The sequence below is a fragment of the Hypanus sabinus genome, chromosome 21 (assembly GCF_030144855.1).
Source record: "Hypanus sabinus isolate sHypSab1 chromosome 21, sHypSab1.hap1, whole genome shotgun sequence".
NCBI lineage: Eukaryota > Metazoa > Chordata > Chondrichthyes > Myliobatiformes > Dasyatidae > Hypanus > Hypanus sabinus.
In genome coordinates this window covers 35,529,822-35,550,038 of record NC_082726.1, presented here as the reverse complement: position 1 = coordinate 35,550,038, position 20,217 = coordinate 35,529,822, and the positions used below count along the sequence as shown (strand labels likewise).

General features: G+C 41.2%; 1 protein-coding gene across 4 annotated transcripts in view; it reads right to left on the bottom strand.

Annotated features, from left to right (window-relative positions):
• bmpr1aa (bone morphogenetic protein receptor, type IAa) overlaps nt 1-20,217 on the bottom strand; it is a 273,110-nt gene that overhangs the window by 39,192 nt on the left and 213,701 nt on the right. For all 4 annotated transcript variants that reach the window (XM_059946306.1, XM_059946309.1, XM_059946308.1 and 1 more), the window contains 2 exons: nt 13,162-13,300; nt 10,948-11,050 (listed from right to left, as the gene is read on the bottom strand). In XM_059946306.1, the coding sequence (XP_059802289.1) occupies nt 10,948-11,050; nt 13,162-13,300 (242 nt within the window). The remainder of the gene's footprint in view (nt 1-10,947; nt 11,051-13,161; nt 13,301-20,217) is intronic.

Here is a 20,217-nt window from a genome sequence, read left to right as displayed (position 1 = left end):
ACAGCCTCTGTCAGTAACCTGACTTTGTGTGTCTTTTTTATAGGGCAGGGCATCTCTACAACCCACACCTCCAATCTCTTCTCATTGATTGGAATAGCTTTTGTAGAAGGCATTACCCCAGAGGTTCACATACTTTTTCCAACACATAGATGTAATATTGGATCATTTTTCTCAATAAATGAACAAATATAATGCTTTCTGTATTTATTTAACTGGGCTCTCTATCTACTTTTAGCACTTATGTTAAGATCTGATCATATTTTGTGTCATACTTACGCAGAAATAGAGAAATTCTACAGGGTTCACAAACTTTCTAACACCACTGTAGGTTCAGGAAGCTTGCAATTAGTCTTCAGTTTTTTAGTAAATTGAAATTAAAATCTACAGGCTACTCCACAGAGTCAGATATTGCACATGCAAGAGCCAGAAGTTAAAACAATGGGGTTGTGTTAATTGGCTTGTATCAAACCAGGCAACGTGGCAACGTCTGTACTATTGTGACTCGAGTGGAAGCAGGCAGACTAGATGGATGTTGCCTCTTCACTTATCAAGCATGGACACAGATATAGTTAATCAATAGCTTTTGTGTATTTACCATAATTATGTGCTCAGATAGCCCTAACAATATTAATTTTGAGTGTCTGGCTCTCTGTTGTCAAACCTCCCCTCAATCTTCTACGTTCTTGGGAATAAAGTCCTAAACTATTCAACTTTACCCCGTAACTCAGGTCATCCAGTCCCAGCAACATCCTTTAAAATTTTCTCTACACTCTTTCAATCTTATTGACATCTTTCCTGTAGGGAGGTGATCAAAACTGCAGACAATACTCTAAATTAGGCCTTACCAACATCTTATACAATTTCAGTATAACATCCCAATTCCTGTACAGGATACATTGATACATGAAGGCGAATATGCCAAAATCTTTCTTTAGAGCCCTATCTACCTGTGACACCACTTTCAAGGAATTATGGATCCATATTCCCATAGCCCTCTGTCCTACCACACTTCTCAGTACCCTACCTCTCACTGTGTGAGACCTACTCTAGTTGGTCCTTCCAAATGGCAACACCTCACACTTGTCCATATTAAATTCCATCTGCCATTTTCCCAGCAGGTCCAGATTCTGATGCAAGCTTTATGGGGGGGGGGGGGGGGAGGAGGGGGGGGGAATGGAAGGTGGAATGCATGATTGTGTGCACACTGTGAGGATCTGTACCCTCAACAGGGCAGCTATTCAGCACAGGCACCTAACACAAGAACTGCTGGAAACAGTGAGACCACCAGCAGAGGTTGCAGTGATTAGAGGCCTACCAGAAAGGGGAGAGCAAGGAGTAGAAAGGGAATGAGACATCAAGGCAGAGAGATTTGCAGAAGAACAAGAAGTAACTGAAATTGCAAGTGTCCAGGAAGAAACTACTGGAGCCAGTAAAATTATATGAAGAGGTGGACACAGGGGAGGATGAGAAATGGAGGAGAGAGGGAGCAAATAAAGGACCAGATGGGAGCTGGACCCAGAGTAGCCCCATCGTGTATAAGGCAGATTTTACTGAAGTTATATCATGGGGTAATGAATCAGGATAGGCACAGCATAATCATGACCCGCTGATGGCTGGGGATGGACAGATATGTTGAAAATACTCCTTTATCGTTGTATCATTCATGCCCAGCATAACCCTGTTAAGAACATAAAGGTGCCACTGGCAAACCAGGTACAGCCGAGAGGCTCCTGGGAAAACATCCATTTGGACTTCATGAGGTCTCTTCCAAAAATCAGGGAGAACAGCTATCGTCTGGTGATAATGGATCACTTCGGCTGGCGGGAAGAGGCTTTCCCAATGAGAGAATGTACTGCCAGCATAACAGCACGGATTTTAGATCAGGAAATCCACCTGGGTGGGGGAACCCCAGCCCAGATAGACTCAAATCAGGAGCCTATTTCACAGGGAAAATGATAAAGGAAATGTGCAAACACAAGAAAATCTACAGATGCTGGAAATCCAAAGCAACACACACAAAATGCCGGAGGAACTCAGCAGGCCAGGCAGTATCAATGGAAAAGAGTGAACAGTCGATGTTTCTGGACAGAACCTATGCAAGCTCATAGGGATTCGACAACAATTCCACATACCCTCCCACCCTCAGAGCTCAGGAATGATAGGAAGTATGTGACTGTGATCGAAGCCATTGGAGAGACACTGAGGCTGGTGAAAGAAGTCTTCACTTAGCACAACAAGCAGGCATCATCCTGGAGACTCTTGATAGAGGCTCACAAACCCAAAGGTACATCATATCTTTATACCCTTCAGATCAAAGGTGATTCAATGCAATTTCAATGATTACAATGACATTGTTTACTTCAATACTTTGGGTTGAAAAATGCAAGGAACACACACAAAATGCTGGTGGAACGCAGCAGGCCAGGCAGCATTTTGTGTGTGTTCCTTGAATTCCCAGCATCTGCAGATTTTTCTCATGTTTGCAGTTGAAACAATGGTTCCTTTGAGATACATACTGGAAGTACGTTATAATTGATAAGATACTTCTGAAGGTCCAATGCCTTTGGAAGAAACCAATTAACAAAAATATTCTAAAACTTTAAGATGATATAGAATCAGACACCCAAAATTAATGTTGTTAGGGCTGTCACTGAATACAACTCTACACCAGAACTATTGATTGCCTATACCTCTGACCATGTTTGATATGCAAAGTGACAGCATCCATCTGGTCTGCTAGTTTGCAGTCAAGTCACAATGGTACAAATAAATTAGCAATGTTGTCTGGCTTGATGCAAGCCAATTAACACAACCTCATTGTCTTAACATCTGGCTATTACATATATAGTATCTTGGTCTATGGAGCAGCCTGTTCTTTTAACTTTAATTTAGTGCATACAATTTACAAAAATTGAGGGCTAATTGCAAGCTTCCTGAAATTATTTACATTTGCAATAAGAAATGAAGCCTGGTTCTTATTTGAATTAATATCTGCTATATTCACGTAACTCCAGAATAATCCCTAATACAACCTAAAAGAATTGCCATGCTTCTGGTGCCAACACAGCATGTCCACAACTTACTAACCCTAACCTGTATATCTTTGAAATGTAGGAGGAAACCCTCATGATCATGGGGAGAACATACAACCTCCTTACAGATAGCAGTTGAAATTGAACCTTGATCTTCCAATCGAGCACTGGTGCTGTAAAGAATTATGTTAATTGCTATGCTTCTGTGAGGGTGGTGCACCTGCTCCTGTCCACATCAAAGGGTCTGAGGTTAAGAGTTTCAAGTTCCTGTGCTTGCCCTGGTCCAACTACATAGGTACCACAATCAAGAAAGCTCACCAATGTCTCGACTTTCTCAGCAGGCTAAAGAAATCTGGCAAGTTTCCATCAACCCTTACTGATTTTTATCAATGACCTATAGAAAGCACTCTACATAGATAACTACTCCACTCATGCATCTGTATTCCTCTTTACTCAACTGTATCACTGACACAACCGATTTAGCTTCTTCCTCTCAAAATCCAGGATGAATTCTATAATATTATGGTCACTGCCTTCCAATCTCTGATGTGGGAAAAAACCCACGCAGTCACAGGCAGAAAACGCACACTTCACACAGACAGCACTAGAGGTCAGTATTGAGCAAAGTTGAAAGGCAGCAGCTTTACAAGGTTTACCAAAAAAATGCTGTGGGTTCTTCACCTAATGGCAGTGTCTATAAATATACCAATCTCCAAAAATACATTCACTTAAAACTGGAATGGTTATTACTAAAAATTCTAGAATATTTAATAATTTCTAGTCAGTATGCTGTTTTACACAACTGCATAAGCAACAATACACATCATGCCGTACAGTCATAGGGCACTACTGCACAGATATCAGTCCTTTGGGCCACCTAGTTCAGTGGTCCCCAACCACTGGGCCGCGGATCGGTACCAGGCCGCAAAGCATGTGTTACCAGGCCGAGGAAACAATATGATTTGGCAATATGAAATGGTATGAGTCAGCTGCACATTTCCTCACTCCCTGTCACGCCCACTGTTGAACTTGAACGCATGCGAAGTCATCAGTCACCTAAATGCAGTGATACCCTAGCACCAGGGATAACTGGTTGGCCTTGAGTAACCAGCCTCCTCACGCGGCCAGCGAGAAGTGCTGTTGGTACTGACCTGGAGCGCGGACAGATAGGTGCTGTCTCTAAACCGGTTTAGCATTCTGAATGCTCATGGGGAACCTGGTGCTAAAATATTCGCAGACGACCTAATTCAGGCTCGGGGTTTCGAAAGTAGCAGAACAGCTACCTCGCTGTGACCTACTGAAAGTCATCCCTCGAGCCAAACTTTCATCGGCCAATAGATCCTACCTACAAGGAGGGCACGCGCCCTGTTGCACTCCTTGCTCGGTCGGTCACTCTCTCCGGACTGTGACCGTGGCGGCCCCGACACGGGGACCTCCCGCCCTTAACTGTCTTCTCACCTCACCCACGACCAGCCACACCTGGCCAAGGCATGTGGCGGCGGACAGGCGGGAGGCTGGAGTTCGGGCCAGAGGCTGTCTAATGAGGCAATGAAGCCCTCAAAACTGCTTCAGCACTTTGAGTCCAAGCACCCTGCACTTAGAGACAAACCTGTTGAGTTTTTTGAGTGAAAAAAAACGTGAGCAAGCGGGACAGAAGCAAGTGCTGACAGCCACAAAAACTAAATTGCGGAATAGACTGGACATAAGGAACCCCCTTCGAGTATCGCTGTCTCGCATCAACCCACAATGGGACCGTCTTGTTGCAGGTAAACAAGGCCAGGGCTCCCACTGATTCAGTGATATTGGTGTGTTGTAATGATTTTATAAGTTCATACGAGGAAAATATGCCGTGTGTTTAATATCCAGATGTTACTTAAAATGTTATGATGCTATTGACTTATAAGTGAGTTATAATTGACTTACCACTATATTCATGTGAAGAAAATATACGCTATGTGTTTAATATTAAACGTTGGATAAACCCTTTTAGAAATGAAATTGAGTGTATTAGCCACTGACAAGTGACTTACAGCTGACTTATCACCTATATTCCGGTCATGATTAACACCCCCACCATCCCCCATCCATCGGCCAGTCCACAAGAATATTGTCAATATTAAACCTGGTCCACAATGCAAAGAAGGTTGGTGACCCCTGACCTAGTTTGTGCCAAATTATTAATCTACCTAGTCCAGCAACCTGCATCCTGACTATAGCCTCCATACCCCTCTCATCTAAGTACCTATCTAAATTTCTCTTAAATGTTGAAATTGAATGAACATCTACCACTTCCACTCATAACTCATTCCACACCCTCACCACTCTGAGTGAAACAGTTCCCCTTAAACATTCCATCTTTCATCCTTAATCCATGACCTCTAGTTCTAGTCTCACCCAACCTTAGTGGAAAAAGCTTGCTTGCATTTATTCTACCAATACCCCTCATAATTTTATATACCTCCATCAAATCTTCCCTCATTTTCCTGTGCTCTAGGGAATAAAGTCCAAACCCAATGCACATAACTCAGGTCCATAAGTCCTGGCAATATCTTTGTAAATTTTCTCTGTATTCTTTTTGATATTGATATCTTCCTGTAGGTAGTGAGCAGAACTGCACACAATACTCCAAATTAGGCCTCACTAATGCCTTATATAACTTCAACATGGTATCCCACCTCCTGACACAAAAATGAACACAAGAAAGTCTGCGGATGCTAGAAATCCAAAACAACATATACAAACAAAATGCTGGAGAAACTCAGATTAGGCAGCATCTATGGAAATGAATAAACAGTTAACGTTTCAGACCGAGGCCCTTCTTAAGGACTGGAAAGGAAGGGGGAAATGCCAGGATAAAAAGGTGGGGGGTGGGAGAGATGGAGGCTAGCTAGAAGGTGACAGGTGAAGCCAAGTGGTGGGAAAGGTAAAAGGCTGGAGAAGGAAAAATCTGATAGGAGAGGAGAGTGGTCCATGGGAGAAAGGGCTGGCAGCGGGTACCCGGGGAAAGTGATAGGCAGGTGAGAAGAGATAAAAGGCCAGAGTAGGGAACAGAAGAGGACGACATATATATGTTCCTGAGGGTGGACTCAAACGGACACAATAGACGACACCAGCAGATTTGCTGCCTCACCTGGAAGGACTGTTTGGGGGCCCTGATAAGAGGCAAGGGAGATGGTGAATGGTCAGATATAGCAGTTAGGGCACTTGTAGGGATAAGTGCCTGGAGGGAGATTAGTGGGAAGAGACGAATGGAAAAGGGAATCATAGAGGGAGCAATCTCTGTGGGAAGTGAAAGTAAAGATACGTTTAGTGGTAGGATCTTAATTTATGAAAGCCAATGCTTTCATAAAGATTTCTTTATAACCCTATCCACTTGTGACACCACTTCCAAGGAACTATAGATCTACATTGTCAATTCCATCTGTCCTACTGGACTTCTTAGTGCCTTACCCTTCACCATGCAAGTGCAACCCTGGTCTGTCATCCCAAAGTGCAACATTTCACACTTGTCTGCATTAAATTCCACCTGCCAGTTTTTACCCCACTTTTCCAGATGGCCCAGAACTCTCTGAAAGTTTTGATCATCTTCCTCACTGTTCACTACGCCCCCAAGTTTGGCGTTATCCAAATGTTTGCCGATCCAGTTTATTGCATTATCATCCAAGATCATTGATATAGATAACAACAATAGACCCAGCACCGATCCTTGTGGCACACCAGCAATCACAGGCCTCCAGTCAGAGAGGAAACTGTCTACTAATACTTTCTGGTTTCTCCCAAAAAAACAATGTCTAATGCACTTTACTACCTCATCCCAAATGCCAATGGACTGAACTTTCTTGACCAACCTCCTATGTGGTACTTAGTCAAAGGTCTTATTAGTCATGTAGACAACATCCAATTCCTTGCCTTCATCAACTTTCCTGGTAACTTCCTTGAAAAACTCTAGGATTGGTTATGTACGACCTACCATGCACAAAGCCACGTTAATTACTCCTAATCAGTCCATGACTATCCAAATACTTATATATCCAATCCCTTGTAATGCTTTCCAATAACTTACATAGTACTGATGTCAGGCTCACCAGCCTACAACTTCTCAACTTATTTTAAGAGCTTTTCTTAAACAACAAAACAACATTAGCTATCCTCCAATCTTCCAACACCTCAGGTGTGGCTAAGGATGGTTTAAATATTTCTGCTAGGGCCCCTACAATTTCTGTTTTAGCCTTCTACAAGGTCCAAGGGAAAAGCTAGTCAGGCCCTTGGGGACTTATCCACCCTAATTTTCCTCAAAACAGCAAACCCCGCCTCCCATAATCTGTAATAGTTCATGACCTCCCCGCTGTTTTGCCTCACTTCTATAGACTGTGTACACCTCCTGAGTAAATACAGATGCAAAATATCTATTTAAGATCCTTCCCCATCTCTGACCACTTGGATCTTCAAGAGGATCAATTCTGTCCCTTGCTATCCTTTTACCATAAATATTCTCCTTTAACTTGTCTGCTAGTGCAACCACATACCCTTTTTTAATCCTTCTGATTTCTTTCTTAAGTGCTCTCTTGTATTTCTTATATTCAAGTGCCTTGTATGCTACTTCCTGCCTATAGCTGCTATGTACCTCTTTTTTCTTCCTTGGTTTTCCTTGGTTTCTCAAAAACAAAGACTGCCTAAACCTGTTACCCTTGCATTTTATTCTAACAGGAACATATAAGCTCAGTATTCTCAAAATTTCACTTTTGAAAGCATGCATCCCTCTCATCAAGTACACCTTTGCCAGAAAACAACCTGTCCGAATCCACACTTGCCAGATCGTTTCTGATACCATCAAAATTGGCCTTTCTCCAATTTAGAATCTCAAACCAATCACCAGACTCATCTTTCTCCATAATTATCTTGAAACTAATGACATTATGATCACTAAGTGTGATGTATTCCCCTACACAAACTTCTGCCGCCTGCCCTGTCTCATGTTCTAATAGGAGATCTAGTATCACACTCTCTCTAGTTGGGACCTCTATGTATTGATGAAGAAATTTTTCCCGAACACATTTAACATATTATCCAATCCAGCCCTTTTGCTGTATGGGAGTCCTGGTAAATATGTGGAATGTTAAAATCACCTACTATTACAACCGTATGTTTCTTGCAACAGTCTGTGATCTCTGTACAAGTTTGCTCCTCTAAGTACACCAACTGTTGGGTGGCCTATAATATCTCATCAATATGGTCATCTTCTTCTTATTCCTAAATTCCAGCCATATACCATCAGTAAACAAGTTCTCCAGCCTGCCCTGTCTCAGCACCGCTGTGGCATTTTCACTGACTAGCAATGTCACCCCTCTCCCTTTAATCTCTCCTGCTCCATTACATCTAAAATGATAGAATGCTGGAATTTTGAGCTGCCAGTCCTTTCCCTCCTGTAAACAAGTCTCACAAACTGCTACAATGTCATAATTCCACATGCAGATCCATGCCTTAAGCTCATCCACCTTTCCTACAATTCTCCTTGCACTGAAATATAGACAATGCAGAACATTAGTCACACCATGCTCAACCTTTTGATTTCTCACATTGTTTGTATGCTTAACAACATCTTTCTCCACAACCACTCCACTATCTGTTCTGGTGTTCTGGTTCCCACTCTCCTGGAACTCTAGTTTACATCACCCCACATAGTACCAGCAAACTGCTCCATCTGTACATGTCCCACCTTACCTGGAAGAGACTCAATGATCCAAAAACCTGAAACCCTCCCTCCTGCACCCTTTACTTAGCCATGAGTTAAACTATATGATCTTCTTATCTTTGGCCTCAATAGCATGTGGCATGGGTAGCAATCTTGGAGGTCCTGTCCTTTAACTTAGTACCTAACTCCCTAAACTTGCATTGCATGACATCATCACCCTTTCTACTTTTGTCATTGGTACTGATGTGGACCTCTGGCTGCTCACCTCCCACTTAACTACGCTATGGAGTCAATCTGAGATGTCCCTGATCCTGGCACCTGGGAGGCAACTCACCATTCAGGAATCTCGTTCTCATCCACAGAACCACCTGTCTGTTCTCCTAACCAATGAATTCCTTTTTACCTAAACTTGCCTCTTCTCCCCACTCCCTGCTCTTCTGAACCACAGAGCCAGACTCAGTACCTTTCACCAGTCTTGAAGTGCCTCCCCCTGAAATGTTCACCTGCTTATTCCCCTCCATAGATGCTACCCAACTTGCTGAGTTCCTCCAGCATTTTGTGTGTTGCTCTAGATTTTCAGCATCTGTAGAATCTCGTTTTTATGAAATTAAGAATATCATATCCATAGGGTTATAAAACAAATGTAGAGGCACAAGATTCTTTCATTAAACTATAATCTACTGGAATAGATAAGTAAACAGCATATCAACCATCAAATAAGAACACAAAAAATATTATATAGATCAGTCAGGCAAAGAAATGGCAACAGACCTTAATGCAGACAAGTGTGAGGTGTTGCATTTTGGGAGGGCAAATACAAAAGGAATGAATGAAGGGATTTGGAGTGCAAGTCCATAGCACTGTGACAGCAGCATCACAATGAGAGAATCATATAAAATTAGGAGGTAAAGCTAGGGTAGATAGTCAATGCCTTTTCCCCCCAAGGATGAAAATGTCGCATCCTGAAAGGGATAGGTTTAAGGTTTGAGGAGGAAGATTTTAAAAACATTTACAAACCAAACTTTTCTCTTGAACACAGGGGTGGTGGTGGAAGAAGATATGACAAAAAAGTTCTGGAGGCATTTTAGACAGACATATAAAGGGCCTGTTATGGTGCTAATGTTTCAGTTTCGAAACAGAAGCAGGAGATGGCCACAGAATCACAGCCAATCTTTTACCTTAATGGCACCATCTTTCACTCTAACATCCCTTCATTCCCTTGGTATCTAAAAATCTATTGATATCTCTTGAACATATAGTTCCACAGTCCTTTTGAATAGAGAATACAGAATTCTGTGAAGTTATTTATTTTCATCTCAATCCTGACTGGACGACTCTTTATTTGGAGAGTGAGACACTTGAGTACTAGACACCATCAGGAGAACCCATTACCTACCTTGTCAAATTCTCCAAAAACTTTGTACATGATTTCTCTTATCCTTCTAAAGGTCAAAACTTGACCCAATAATTTCCTCACAGACAAACCATTATCTGCTGAGTATTTTCAGCACTTTGCTTTTTCTTTCAGACTTGCAGTTTATTGATTTTCATTAACTTTCAGGTACAAGGACTCTCTAACCCCTCTGAACTCCAACAACTTTCAACCTCTCACAGCATTTCATAATGGTCCATCTTTCTAATTATTCATTTGCTTTCACGTTATGTTTCACGTGCCATGTCTACACCCATTCACTTAACCTGTTTATATCCACTGAAGCCTCACTAGATCCTCCTCAGAGTTACATGGATACCCAGTTTGGTATTATCAGAAAATATGGATATTACATTTGAATATTTCATCTAAATCAATAATATAATGAACAGCTAAGACCTAATAATGACCCTTGCAACTGCCCATTAGTTAGAATTTTAGCTTTTTTTTGTAGTAACGTTTGAATTTACGTGGGAAATTTGAGGCCATGCATATGAATATGACAGAGCAAATCAACTGACCAGACCAGTGGTTATCAGTACACATGAAGGTGTGGGAACATTGGCCTAATTAATGATCTATGTTAAGTTAAGCTAACTCAATGCAAACATGCAAATGAAATGAAGTATGGCACCCATATGTTATTAATCCTGCATTAACTGCTTTAATGAAAGTATAACTGGAATCAAAAACACAGATCAAACCACCTAATCACAATATACACAAGTATGAAAGTAATATATTTTGTAATACAATGCTGTAGTCAAATCATTGGCTAGTGTCAACCTTACCTTGCACTGGAAATCTGCTCCTTCTAACCTCATGCAACCAGAACCAAGGGTAATTTCTCCATTTTCATCCTCTTCAATGATGGCAAAACAATTTCCATTTGTTCTGTATTATAAAAATATATCAGTCAATGAGATAGTTATCATATGACTACAAAGTTCCCTTGGAGGGTGTTAACAGTGCAAAAGGAATTCTTTAGGCCACCATTAAACTACAATTTGTGATTTGTTTGTCCAATATCCTGTCCTGTAGTAGTTGAAGTTAAACAATGGATTACGTTTGCAGTGGGATTTGTTACAGCTTTACAGTAAGGAAGACTAATTCTGACTGGTAAAAAAAAACAACACAAATTAGTTCTAAAAAATTAAAGGAACAGATTTTGTAGCAATAAAAGGGGTACACAACAAAAGAATAGTCAAAAGGATAGCTTACAACTATTTTTTTGTATTTTCTGGAACAAACAAAATTGCTGGAGGAACTCAGTGGGTCCAGAAGTATCGGGGGGATGAAGGAGTGTTGACTGTTGATATTTCATACTGAGACCCTGCATCAGAAATGAGATGGAAAGGGAAGGTGGCCAGGATAAAGAAACGAGGAGGGCTGAAACAGGAGTGTTTGATGGACAAAGGAGGGGTGAAAGATGATGGACAAGTGAGCCCGTGGGGAAGGGGGAAGGGTGGAGTTGGAAGACAGAGGCAGGTGGGTGATTGATGGAAGCAGACAAAAAATAGACAGATGAAGCCAGGTGGAGAGAGGGGTAGAATGAAGACTGAAGCAACTACTAGAGAGTGCTGAGTAGGGACATCCACAGTCTTATGTCTCTCTCTTGTTAACCCTGAGCCAAGCATAGCTCTTAGTCATTTCCATGATAACCATGCCAAAAGCTTAACAGAAGAAATCCTGAAATGAGTATGGAAACAGATTACTTCCAAATGAGATGTGGCCTATGAAAACAACTGATAATGCCAATTCTAAGAATCTTGTTTCATGCTTTGGAGGAATTACACTTGTTTCATTTATGACTACTTCAGGAATATCTGCAATAATGATAGAGCTGCAATAAATACTTGAGGTGCTCAGTAAGCGAAATTGCATTGCTTTTTTGTCACAACATAAATGCTCTGCCACAGGAGTAAATATTGCACATTACTATTCCTCTCATTCCTTCCTTTCCTTCTGATACTAATTTTGTTTCATAACAGATGTAATCTCAGATCACATTTCTTGAGGAAGAAATCAACACCGCCCAAAATAAATCCTCTTGCAGACTTGCTGAATTAAACTAATCCATTTCTGCAGAGATGTGGTGAGAAGGACAATTTAGTAAGATAAGTTCTGATGTTAAAATTCATTGGTTGAAAACTCCATCACTAATGTGGGATGGCTAAAATAAGACTAGAGTTTACATTTCTCTAAGCTATAATGAAAGCAGGATGTGTCAAACTAAGGAGTTGTTAAAAAGATCTGCAATCTGGACACAAAGCCTCCGTTCTGCAATATTCTCTACTTAACCCAAGAAATTAAAACACATGCCAGCATTGCTAGCACCTAAATGACCTTGATGCAATCACTATAAAGAGGATTATTAAATGTGTATACTAAACAGTCTACTATATATAGACTGTTTTGTAATCTGCAGAAAACTACCAAGGCCTATATCAGACAAGTTAGATGTCTTACTGCAGTTACTACAAGTCAAAAGCAGTAATTTTTAAATGTGTATAACTACAATAAAATTTATTGACACAAGGTCACTGTCAACTCTTACTGTCATAATAGGGGCTAAAACTAACAAGTTCCAACAAAAATGCTCAAAATAAATTCTGACATTGTGAGGTAATAGGAATGCATTTTCAATTAAACAAGAACCGAGAGAGGAGAACCACAGACCACAACTACAGCAATGATTAAACTGTGTGGCCAGAACTTATCTATGAACTTCAAGTGTATTTGCTTCACTTACTGCTTGTTGAACATTGTATAGATTTCATTTACCCACAAATAAGAGGTAGAAATGTGTTCCAATTACATATAAATTAATGGAAAGATACTAGTTTTTAGTTACCCTGAATAAACATCAATATCAAAATGACAAAGTGCCTAAGAGCAGCATTGCAGACACATGTTGACAATAACTTGTATTAAATCAAGCCATCTTACTGACAATTTATAGCTATTGCACTGTGGAAACTAGGGAGTGCACAATAGTAACTTACTTGCATGTGTTGTTGCCTTCTTCTGTTGCACAGTGACCCGAACAATAACAATGAAGCCTTGGCTCTGCATCTTCAGGTGCCACTGTAACACCATTTATCTTCATGCCTGTTCCCATTAGCATGTTGTCAGGATTCTGACCTTGAAAGATGAAGAAACAGAAATGGTTATTGAGGTCTGGTGATATTGTGAAAGTTAAACCAATGAGCATAATTTTTATTATTCATAAAATCGGCTGCTTTAGCTTATGTTCAATGGTCTTGGTTTTACCAAGTGAGGTCATCTGCCAACACTCTGCATTACTGTGAACTCAAGCTTCCTCAGATCTGGGAGGGTAATAGAGCTGAGCAACACAATCCTGAGTGGAAACACAAGAGTTTCCAATGAGATAATTGGAATCCAAAGCTGTCAATGTGTTTTGAAAAGTGGCGCACATTTTAAAAATATTAAAATGAAATTAAAACATTTGGATACTTCTAAATGATTAAATTTAATTAATGAAAAAAGACAATCTCCCTTCTTTTTACTTTTCCTCCTTGTAACTATACATTCTCCATTCATACGATGGGCTTGTGAATCCAATATAGATTCTGCTGCATTAAGGCTGTGCAATCTTCAAGTTTCTGCACAGTTGTTGGACCCCACCTGCAGTCCAGTGACACGATATACTGTAGCTGGAAAATTGCAGGAGAGCTTAGATCGTATATTTAGGACCTCTACAGTCCCGACGGAATTGCCACCAAAATCTAGGCTATGCCTTTGTTACTGTCACTCACTGAACCAACCACTGGCAGCAATGGATTAGGAAATTGAATAATTTATTTGCTGTTCGTTTAGAAAAACTGGAATCTGCCTCTTCTTCCAATTATTCTATAATTCTCAGCCCCATGATCTCAATGCTCCAGAGACAAATGTGCAATAAATGACGCAGGCATCATCCAGAGAACAAATATCAAGATAAGTGATAATAGACTAAGATGGCGATTGTTTAGCTGCTCTGAACTTTTGCTCTGTCATTCTCCCTATCTTTGCACTATATGTCTCCATTCTTAAACCTTAGTTAGGTATTTTATTAGGTTTCTTTTACTTGCCTGAGAACTCATCTATTTTATAATGGCTACCAAAAGTACTAAAACCCGGAAAAAGGAAACTTCTACGGCTTTGCCGGCTGATATTCTCGTTGCTTTGGAACAGCATCGACAAGTTATTTTAAAGGAATTTAGAACTTCTTTCAACCAGCTGGATGTCAAATTGGATCGGATCAACGCTACAGTGGACGAACATGCTGAACATTTATCTTGCATCGACTCAACTTCTGAAGATTTAAAATGTCGTGTTCAATTTCTCGAAACTCTGTTCCAGCCTAGAGGAGAAGAATTGTAAACTTTTTTCCAAAATGGTGGATCTTGAAAACTGGAGCAGACGTTGCAATCTACGAATTCTTGGTTTGCCAGAGGCCACCGAACAGGGCTCTCCCGTGAAATTTTTTTCCGATTTCCTCTGAGATTTTTGGGAAAGAATTTCTTCCGACTCCACCTGAGCTTGAAAGGGCACACAGGATCTACGTTCCCCGTGCAATTCTGGGCTTTCGCCCACGGCCAGTAATTTTGTGCTTTCTTCAATACCAGGTGAAAAACCGTTTGATTATGGAGGCACGCCGCAGAGGTACTTTTGCTTTTCAAAATACAGTCATTCGTTTTGTGGAGGATTTTGCCCCCCAGGTTCTGAAGATGTGTGCTGAGCTTAAAGGTGTAATGAAAGTGCTTTTTGATCGCGGACTCAGACCCTCCCTTCGAAACCCAGCCGATCTTTGAACTACGCTTACTACTGGAGAATATAAGTGGTTTAAATTAGTGAAGGAGGCTGAGGCATTTGTTGACAGTCTCCTGGTCATCCCGTCTCCTTCGGAACCCGGTCTGACCTTTTAAAATGGTGGATAAGTACCTCTCATAGTATAGCTATTTTTTCCGGACTCAGACTTTACTTGAATAATTCAGACATTATCTATTGAAACTCTAAGGGCTGTATACAATCTCTCCCTGGACTTGGTGCGTTTTTCCTAAATAGATAATCCGAGTTTGTTTCCCTGCGGACATTTAGATTGTACTTGTGTAATCTATTTTATTCTTGTATAACTTTATAGAGATCTACAATTGACTCTATCTTGTTTTGGAGGTTTGGAGTTTTTATTGAAGGCCTCCCTGTTGGTTGATTCAGTTTAAGTTTTGCTTTTTTTTTCTGTAAATGGTTGATAAGTACTCTCTTCGAATCTATAATTTCCCCCTTTTCTCCCTCCCTTTTTTTTTCTTTTAATCTTCTATAATTTTTCGCGGGTAGGTTAGTTTTGGTTTTCTTCTGATTTTCTTTGTATTAAGTTTTATACTTCTGTTGAAGTTGTTCCTATTTGTAATTATGTTTTCTAGTGCATAAACTAGTTACCATTTGCCATAGTATTTATACGGAACTGTTGTTAACGACACAGAACTGGAAGTCATACTTGGGTTAATTTTTTTGGTAGAGCTAGCTGCTTTTTTTGGTAGCCGTCTAGTTTTGGGTTGCGAGGGTGGGGTGGATTCCCCAGTTCCAACACTACTTACTGTTTCTTTTGCCTTCCTTTGTTACTCAGGACATGTTTCTGTTTTGATTCTACAAATCTATGCTTACATTTTTGCTCCCAGACTGTTATTGTACTGCTTGACTTTTTATATGCCTGCTGCCTTCTATGCACTAACAATTGATAATGGTTTATATACTTAAATTTGTGAGCTGGAATGTAAAGGGATTGAATCTTTCGGTCCCTTGCTTTCAGATCCTTTTTTTTGGTAGTAGGCATTAATATCTTCTGTTGCTAAGTGTATTTACAGTTTTGAGGGCATGATTGTCCTGATTTATATTCTCTATATTGTGTTGTGGTTGGTCTGGAGTTTATTTTCTTGGCTTGGGGAGGATACTAATTTTACATGTCTTCAATTTGGGTGCTTTCTCAATGATCTTTCTTTGTATCATATTATTATTGTATGTTTATTTTTGCACTGTATCAATGTTCTTCATTTTGAGCTGGGTTTTTTTATCTGTAACTATGTAGAAAATGTATAAAAAAACTAATTAAAAAAAGATAAGTGATAATATATCACATTCAAGAGAAAATATGCAGATGCTGGAAATCCAATCAACCCACAAAATGCTGGAGGAACTCTGCAGGTCACAGCATCTGTGGAAAAGAGTATAGTCAACGTTTTGGGCAAGACACTTCATCAGGTGGGTCAAAAACTTTTGATACTTCATTGCAATAATAAACACATATAGATTCAGTGCTACTTATCAATGTTTTCTTAAATACTGGAAAATATTACAAGTAGCTGGAAATATACACATACTGCATTGGTCTGAACATTCTTGGCAACTATTAACAGTCAGGAAGTTAAACAAGCAACTCAATCTAATTGTTTCCTTTCATTGTTGAAATCGGAACAATCCTAGAACAATCACTTCCTATAGGGTTATTTGATTGTAAATTGCAGGCTTAAAATATGAAAGATTAAAATGTTGCTGCAAATTATTTTCAAAATTGCCTTTCAAATCCGCAACAGAACGGGGGGGGGGGGGGGGGAAGGGGTGTGGATGTGGCATATATTAAATAGAAACAAGCCTTGCAACATGAACTACTAAACCATTTCACCATTACAAATACAATAGGAAGTACTTGGAGTAATAAATCATTGCCCATATTGGAATGAGAAGATCTGACAATGTACTTTAATTGCTTTGGTGTTACTAATGTCAGTGCCATGAAAAACCCTGAAGGCTCATCAAGTTGCTTCTTCTCTGGGAAGAAGTACTGGAGTCTGTAAGTCTTGATCATTTGCTACTGGCTGCTGAAATTGATTAGGCATACAATTAATCAGGGATATTGCTCAGAGGCTTAAAGAAAAATTTGATTACCTACAAAGTCAGAGTCTGATAAAGGTCTTGATTGACTCGGGTAAATAAAAGAGCAGTACAATTAACTTGAAAATGAGAAAAAAGGTATGAAAATGACTTCAGCAACACTAAAGCAGCAGGAATTGGTGGTCACTGAATTTCTTGCCTACTTCTTAATTAAATTTAAACAAGCTGTATATAAACCTACACAGACTCTGGAAGAACTCAACAGGTCAAGCAGCATCAAACTCCCCTCATCAGGACTGTTCATTTACCTTGATAGAATTTGCCTAACCCTCTGAGTTCCTCAAGTACTTTGTGTGTTGAAGATTTCAAACATCTGCAGAATCCCTTGTGTCTATGTGTATAAATGGAAAAGATTTTTTAAAAAAATCCTGTAATGATCTTCAGCCATAATGTTCCAGAATAACTGTAGTATTTCTCTATATAACTCCTTGGAACTGTCAGTTCCAAAACACATTATTACGAATCCCGTAACTGGGTGTCTCACCAGCAAAGATAGGAGTATCCGTTGGAGTCTGGTGATACTATTTTTAACAGTATTTATTAGTAAAAATACACAAAAATAATATCAATGCAAATATACATCATCAATACTAAACCTAAAAGTGTGGGTATAATAATAATCAATAAGAAATAAGCTCTATCGTTGTCTAGGGGATAATGAATTGTTCGATGGAAATATAAAGTTCAGTTCAGTTCATGCAGGCTGTGGTAGTTGTTGGTCGCTGTGTTGCAACTGTTGGGAGGAGGGAGAGAGAGGGGAGAGGGAGGGAGGGGGAGAGGGAGGGGGAGAGGGAGGGGGAGAGGGAGGGGGAGAGGGGGGGAGAGGGGGGGAGAGGGGGGGAGAGAGGGGGAAGGGGGAGAGAGGGGGGAGAGAGGGGGAGAGAGGGGGAGAGAGGGGGAGAGAGGGGGAGAGGGGGGAGAGGGGGGAGAGGGGGGAGAGGGGGGAGAGGGGGGAGAGGGGGGAGAGGGGGGAGAGGGGGGAGAGAGGGGGGAGAGGGGAGAGAGGGGGAGAGAGGGGGAGAGAGGGGGAGAGAGGGGGAGAGAGGGGGAGAGAGGGGGAGAGAGGGGGAGAGTGAGGGAAAGAGGGAGAGTGAGGGAAAGAGGGAGAGTGAGGGAAAGAGGGAGAGTGAGGGAAAGAGGGAGAGTGAGGGAAAGAGGGAGAGTGAGGGAAAGAGGGAGAGTGAGGGAAAGAGGGAGAGTGAGGGGGAGGGAGAGAGGGAGAGGGAGAGAGAGAAGTAACAGCTATTGACTTGCCGACTTTCCTTTACGACCTTGATCTGTCGATGCGTTGTTGTTGTGGCCATTCAGGCATGACCCTTCCGTCCTTTAGCTAGACCATTCCGTGGTGGACTCATCACCCAGGCAAGGGTGGACACACATACACAAGCCCCCACCGGTCTCATAGCGTCTCTCCTGGTGCGTCTGAGGGGTGTTCCCCAGACCTTACTTTTATCCCCTCTCACGGGGTCTCAGATGTCAATCAGGTTGGGATGATGCAACCCATCAAACACGCCCCCTCTGGTTGCCCCCTGAAGGGTTTCAATGAAGAGAACAGTACTCAATACACAATCCTTCTCCAAGAGACAATAGCAGTAATCAGTGGTTCCGTTCCGCTTTTGTTAGGAGGAGACATTCCACTTTGTGTATCTCTGCGTTGTCTCTCTCTCTCTCTCATTAACTGACATGCTGTTTATCAACAACAACTATCTTTTGCTGTTACCTCTCTCATTTCCTTGTTATCAGACCCGAAATAGTAGCGATTTTGTAATTCTCAAAAAGTGGGTGGGGGGGGGGGGGGCAACTATGCACCCTTCTGCCCACCAGCATTGCTCCTCATTCGTAACAACATTAGTGTACTATGTGCTATATTGCAAGATCTAACAGCTGCTTGTATTCAGCCTTGCAGCTGCAACTCTGGAAAAGTTGCCAAAGGGATACATAAGCAATCCAAGCAATGCACTTTTAGCTCTCGGGGAGAACCAATGTGTCAAAGATGCAAAATGATCAAAAAATTCTCTCCAAAAACCCAACTAGTAGCAAACATTGGACAGAAACCTTGTTCTTTGTGCAGGGCCTTTGAAATATTCAACCAGTATAGCCATGCACATCAGGTGAATTAGATTTTTCAAAGAATGACACCAAGTCTTTGATGCCATCAATATGGAGAGGGTTGCAATGCCAGGCAAATCCACTTTGCCTGTTTCATCTACTGTGGGCAAACGGTTATCCAACCTTTTCTTCCTTAATGTTTGAGTGGCCTCCTTAAAGCAGCAGCACACTACACACTGAGATGTGGCAGTACAGGTAGTCCCCGAGTTACAAATGTCCAACTTACAGACAACTCGTACTTACGAACCAAGAACTTGGTCCGCCATTTTAAGTTGGATTGCAACGTCATCCATCATTTTAAGTCATTGTCATTGACACTGTGTTGTGTATGTAACTTTGTATTTGGCTTAAATTTTTCTTAGCAAGGATCACCCTGACCCCGGTCCACCCCCCGTTCTGGTCGGCTGCTGGCACAGTGAGATCAGTGCTGGGCTGGAGAACAGAGTTTCCTGAGATCGATCCAGTGACAGTCTGTTCCCGTGCCGGGTTGATGTCGATTCAGTGACTCCCGTATCATCCGTGCTGGGTTAATGTCGAGTGCGCAACTCAACCTCGTAAAAAAAACACTGCTACCTCCAGTTTAAATTCCCATGCGGAATATTGTGGAGGATCAAATACGGTACCCAAATCCAGCACAGCCCCCACTTGTCCCATTTAACTTGTCTCAGTGCGGTGGTCCATAGGACCCAGCGGACCTTGGGAGCCGGCGCAGCTTGGGACCCGCCACCCACAGTGTTTCTGTTCCGTTGATGGGAAGCGATTGTGATTGAAAATAAAGTGGAAATAATAAAGCATTTGGAAAGAGTTGGAACGCCATCAGTCATTGGAAAAGCGTTAGGCTACAGTCAGTCAACAATCAGAACAATTTTAAAGGATAAAGTGAGAATAACGGAGCATGTGAAAGGCCCTGCCCTGATGAAAGCTACAATTATTACTAAGCAACGCAGTGGTTTAATTATTGGAATACATACGTTTCTTAAGTTTTATATGCATAGAAAGGT